General features: G+C 33.1%; 1 protein-coding gene and 1 long non-coding RNA gene across 2 annotated transcripts; both read right to left on the bottom strand.

Annotated features, from left to right (window-relative positions):
- Positions 1-518: 518 nt before the first annotated feature.
- Positions 519-3,018, bottom strand: LOC131021955 (uncharacterized). The gene is made up of 2 exons (XR_009101105.1): positions 950-3,018; positions 519-821 (listed from the first exon to the last, which is right to left on the bottom strand). It is a non-coding gene; the product is annotated as an uncharacterized LOC131021955 (long non-coding RNA).
- Positions 3,019-4,375: 1,357 nt separating this feature from the next.
- On the bottom strand, positions 4,376-5,259 carry LOC131021937 (uncharacterized). Its single transcript, XM_057951279.1, has one exon. The coding sequence runs from the start codon at positions 5,087-5,089 to the stop codon at positions 4,562-4,564; it is 528 nt and encodes a 175-aa protein (XP_057807262.1). The 5' UTR covers positions 5,090-5,259; the 3' UTR covers positions 4,376-4,561.
- Positions 5,260-6,036: the final 777 nt, after the last annotated feature.

Raw genomic sequence — 6,036 nt, 5'->3', positions numbered from 1 at the left:
AGTGCAGAGTGAAAGTGTGAATGCAGGATTTTTCTAAGTGTGTTGGATGCATGGAGTGACTGTCCTATTTATAGGCATAGTCCACTTTATGGGGGAGCCTGCAACATTAATTCCTATTGATGGAATTTAAGTGCTGTTGGGGAGTTACGGTAACTCCCTCCCGTCTAATAATGACGGCAGTTACCAAGTAACTCCCTCCCGTCCAATAATGACGCCAGTTACGTTGTAACTCCTTCCTTCAAGTACCCAATTTTAATTAATTATTTCTCACTCACCAGAAATCGATTTTGAGTAAATAAATATAGTACGATCATCTACTTGAAACGTAGATCGATATCTGTGCCATTTAATTCTGCTAAATTAAATATTTTCGGTACTAAAAAATTAGTCAAACATTGGTCAACTTAATAACTGGTGAAGTATGATTGAACGGGTATAGATTTGATTGGTATATTATTGTTGGATTTCGAATTATACCTAGTGTTGTTTGGAAAACGAAAGAGAAAAGCAAAGTTGAGAGCACGAGAATCCGGTTGCTGTTGTATTGCAAGTGAAGTAAGCGTAAGTCTACAAGGTACATGCTCATGGCTATTTATAGATTACACGTTAAGGGTAGAATGGTAACTTCATTGCTGGAACATGCGTCTTGCGTGGTCGGGGGTATAGTAGTAATTCTGCCCTCAAGCGGGAGAATTTCCCGCTCTTTTGGTGATTCCTCTGGCGAAGACCATTCCTCTGGCAAGGCCCATCCTTCTGACTTCTCTGCGGAAGCCCGTTTCTCTGATGAAGCCCGCTCCTCTGGCTTATACCACTTCTCTGCTCTGCACATATTACTCCTCATCAATAACCAATTTCCTACATTTTTGTCATCCCAAGTGAAAAACCAAAGACAAGAAAAGAAAGCTCTCTCCTATTTTCTTATCACCATTTTCGGCCTTCACACACATACCATTACCAAGATTTCTTCTCCATTACTTCGCCACCCCAACAGCATCCCCTTGAAGCCTAAAGAAAGCTAGGAAAGAAAGGGAATGGACATGAGAAAAGGATTAGGACATAAAGTTAGAGTAAATATTAAGCTACAAAGGTGAGTATCTATTTGGCTAGTCTTGAGATGAGCATGAATATTTGTTTTATATGTATAGATTTATCATGTTTGGGTGTGTCATGGTCTTTATTGGTGGGTTTGATGAGCTTTTAAGGGTTAAGAACCCAGTTTGGGATGAGGGTTGAACTCTGCCGAAAGCACACTATCACGACAGTGGATTGCGAGCCAGTTTCAATAGACTAAATTATCTCTAAAAATTCTCAAATTTTAACAGTTTGCCTATTCATATATCTTCTGCCTCGTGGTAAAATTTCAAATATTTATGAGCTCTTGAAAATATTTTGTGATGTTCAAAATTTGATGCTTGGATTAAATCCAATTTTGGTAGACCTTTTCCAATCGGACATACGTCCAGTTTTAATCGCTGAAAATCCTTCAAACTTGAGTATTTTGTACTAGATTCCTTCATCTTTCTTTAGCCACTTACCTCACCATTTTTTGGTGAGAGAAACGACCGACATTAATTTTTGAAGTTCAATGCTCGCCCAGTGAACCTCCCAGTAGGTTATGTACAGCCTACAAATTTGGAAAGGCAAGGGCCAACCCAAATCGTTGAGTCTTGAGCCCATTTTGCCACAGATCACCATTTTGTATATTGTGACTTTGTGAGTCTCTGTGTCAAATTTCATCATTTATTCAAATATAATTGTAAGACATATATATCTAGCTCAATCAAAGATGTTATATATGTTATGTTTCGAAAAGAAAAAGAAAATTTACCTGTTATCTGAATTGTCGTTTCCTAGCTACAACCTAATAAGCTTATGAAGTTATCATTGCTCCTGTCAACTAGTTATTTATGGTCCAAAGGCTTCAAAAGTTTACAACTCACATTAATTCAACATTTCACGTCTGCCAAGGCCTGATGGAATCCATCCTTGGAATAAGCTAATTAATTCTCTCAAAGATCATGAATGGTGATGAAGGAAAAGGTTTCCAACTAAGAACAAACATACAGATATGTATATAGTGAGATTATGAGTGAAAAGTTAAAGGAAAGTTGATTGTGAGAACAACCACTTTTGTAAATTGATCAAATCAACTACGCAAAAGAAGTTTTTTTTTATATATAAATTAACAATTAAATAAAGAAATTTAAAGGCCACACCACGGTGGATTCGAACCCAGGACTTCTGGCCTTGGACATTTACCACACTACCGCTAGGCCAAAACATGCACGCACAAAGGAAAAGTTTTTATCACATGCATTGTGCGCGCGTGCACGCGCGTGTGTGTGTTTGCGTGTAAAAAAAAGGGAAAGGGTTAGAGCTACGTTATGACCAACTAATTGTTTGATTGTATATGTTCTTTAATTTTGTTGAGTCTAATGACTCAAAGAATTCAAAAGATAATAACATTAAAGATGTGTTGAAATATGTTCATTTTATTTTATGAAATAAAAATAGAGAAAACAAAAAACAAAGTAAAGCGAAAAAAGATCATATCTCGATTATCCAATTAATGCCACACAAAGGCATAACTTAGTTACCAAATATTCTCCTATAACATGAACCAACATAACCACATACTACAATCCTTTTTTTTTTTTTTTTTTGAGAATGTAACTTGTACATACCCAACAAATTAAAGGCCGGGGTAGAAGTCACATTTGACATCCGAACATATAACTTATGAGCTCTAAGGCTTGAGAGAACACTTTTGACTTTTGAGTGGCAATTATCATGAACATGTCGCATTTTGGCTTGTAGGGGTGAGCATTCAGTTTTCGGTTCGATTTTTTGCTAAAATCAAACTAAATTAAATTTAAATTCAATTTAAAAAAATTGAACCGAACTGAATTAACCAAATAAATCGAACCAGATTAACCGAAATTTTTAAAATTAAAATCGAACCGAGCCAAAAAATCAAAAAAATCGAAATAATAAAAAAATGTGTAAAAATAGAAAAAACAAAATTATACTATTATATATATATTTTTTTATCATTATCCATCATTCATTTAAACAACATATATACATAAATATATAACAACCTAATAACTAAAATATATATATATATATATATATATATATTATAAATATAATTCGATTTTCGGTTTTAAAAAATTCAAATCGAATCAAATAGAATCGAAAAACCAAATTTTTATGAAAAATAAAACCGTCCGAAAAATTGAAAAAACTGAACCATATTTTAAATTTTCGATTTGAATCAGTTCGATTATTCGATTTCGAATTTTTTGCTCACCCCTATTGACTTGTGTATTATGGGCTTGAGAGACCACAATTGACTTTTAATCAATAGCCGTCTCTATCTGAATAGGCCACATCAAGTTTCTTACTTCTAATGAAAAGTAATATAATATTCTCTTCGTCCCATAAAATAGTATCAATTTTTCTATTTTTGTCCGTTCAACAAGAAAGTACGACTTTTATTTTAAGATATGACGACCCCACACATTATCTACAATACATTAGGAAATAATAATATACACGGTAGAAATCTAAATTTCTTGACCGCAAAAGTTTCATTCCTTCTTCCCACATCGATTCAATTTTATGTTCTATACAGTGGCGGATGGGGGGGGGGGCTGGGGGGCTTCAGCCCCCTCCCAATTTTTAAGTTTTTTTTATATATATATATATATATATATATATATATATTCTTATTATTTTGTTTTATATCTATATATGTGTATATAAATAGAAAAATACAAGAAAAAATATAGTAATACATTATTTATAGTATCCAACTATCCATATTAATTGCTCAACACATTGAGTTGTTACATTTATATTATTTTTATCATTTTTTCTTTCTTAGTTAATTTTTAATGTTAAATTTGAGTCAATTCTAAAGGTAAAAGTAAAATTACTAATTACTAACAATGAAAATTAGATTATTTGTTTAGAAGATGAAACAATTTTTTTTTAAGAAAAATGAATAAAAGTATAAGTCTTTATATGCTTTCAATCTACTTGATGTTGAATTAATTGAATTGCGAACAATTATCTTATTATATTAAGTGATTGTTGAAAAAATGCATGAAAATGAAGTGTTCGGAATGCTCAAAAAAATTTGCTTCGGGGCTCCCGCCCCCGAACCCCATGTAAATATTTTCAAGCACCTAGTCCAATAGATTCAGCCCCCCTAACATTGAATCCTGGATCCGCCCCTGGTTCTATAGATATTAATTTATTGTTATTTAGTTTTACTATAACATGTTCCCTTTTATCGAAGGCGTTATCTTCCTTCTCGTAATAAAATTGTAGTCTATAATATATAATAATTGAAGGTCCACACGAAATATGCACTTGAGACTTTTCTACGTTTTATTAACGAGACAGAAAATAAAAAAAAACTTACAAAATTACACCTTATCATCTAACATACTCTAGAATGGGGGTTCTCAAATTAATCATTACATATCACATGGTAGTAAAATAAAGAATCAAATACAATTCTTAAATATGTATACACATGAAATTAGAGCACCTACCTCAGCTCCGCCACTTGGATCAAGCACGGATTGGCGCGAAGCCGGACCTTCTCCGGCAGCTTCTGCCGACACTCGAATATCCGATTCTCGACCACATCGCTTCTCGATGAGCCACACGCCGGAACACGTCTCGACCAGAACCCTTTTAACATCCTCCTCTTTACGAAATTCGCGGCGGCGGCGGTGGGCTGATCGCCGGCGTTGTAGTTAACATGGCTAGCTTCTATATAACGATCTAGCTGCTTGGAAATCCTCTCTATCTCGTAATTATCAAGAAGAGAATTCTTAGAAGAATTGATATGTTGATCTCTCTGTAAATTTCTCAATGCTTCGAGCTTGTACCTTGATGGTTTAGGCTCCGGTTTAGACATCCAAACATCAACTTCCTTTATGGGTCGCCCGTCCGACCCGGATCCGCGTTCGTACCATGCCCATGCAGCTGACTTAGCTAAACCCGATTCGTCGACGATCATCGTTTCGGATTTTCGGGCTTTTCTTTTATCAATGAAATTATTCAATGCCATATTTTGGTTGAGTTTTGAGGGATGGAATGATATGTGTGGGAATATAAAGTTCCACGGTTTAATGCTAGTTTTCGCATAGTTGGGTATTGAGGTCGGTTTCAGCGCCGTAATTATTTATATAATTAATGTATATTCTATTTTACTTATGAGTAACGCAACATCTGCTAGTACTTTTTGTGGCATTTGTGGAGCCGCATCAATTTTTTGAAACTAAAATAAGAAAAGGGTTATAATTGATACAAATTAGTTCATGATTTTTTTTTTTTTTTGATAATTTAGGATATAAACGCATCAATTCTTTGAAATTAAAATAAGAAAAGGGTTATATTGATACAAATTTAATAGTTCATGATTTAAAAAAAGATTTTTGATAATTTAGGATATAAATAATCACGCACAACAAAAAAGTAGGAAACAAATCATAATTAAATATAAAGAAAATAAAATAATTTATAAGATAAAACGTGAAAATAATAATTAGAGAGATGAGAGAGAAAGTAATTTTATTTAAAACTTTATTTATATAATTTTTTAGTCTTAAATTTATTTTTGACATAATTTATATTAAATTAAAGTTCTTGACATTATTTTTTAAGAGTTGGTGATGTGCTGCGGAAATCAAACTGTAGGAAAAAAAAAAGTGGTGAATTGTATGAAAATCTAACTACCTTTCTATTTAAGAGAAAGAGCAATTAAAAATTAACTGATTGCATCATTTCAAAAAAAAAAAAAAAAATTAACTGATGCATCGCTTTAAAATGAAAAAACAATAGTAATTGATCTACGGTTCCTTTAAAATACAGGAAACCTTTTAACGAAAAAAACTGATGCACATTCCTGTAAAACATACGAACTTTTTGAGCTGTAACTGGATTGGAGTAAAAAAAAAGGTAATAGAAACTGTGTTTAATATACCCCTAATTAATAGGGAGTTTCAATAGGAAGAG

This window comes from Salvia miltiorrhiza, chromosome 4 (assembly GCF_028751815.1).
Source record: "Salvia miltiorrhiza cultivar Shanhuang (shh) chromosome 4, IMPLAD_Smil_shh, whole genome shotgun sequence".
Classification (NCBI taxonomy): domain Eukaryota; kingdom Viridiplantae; phylum Streptophyta; class Magnoliopsida; order Lamiales; family Lamiaceae; genus Salvia; species Salvia miltiorrhiza.
This window is presented reverse-complemented; position numbering and strand designations above follow the sequence as displayed.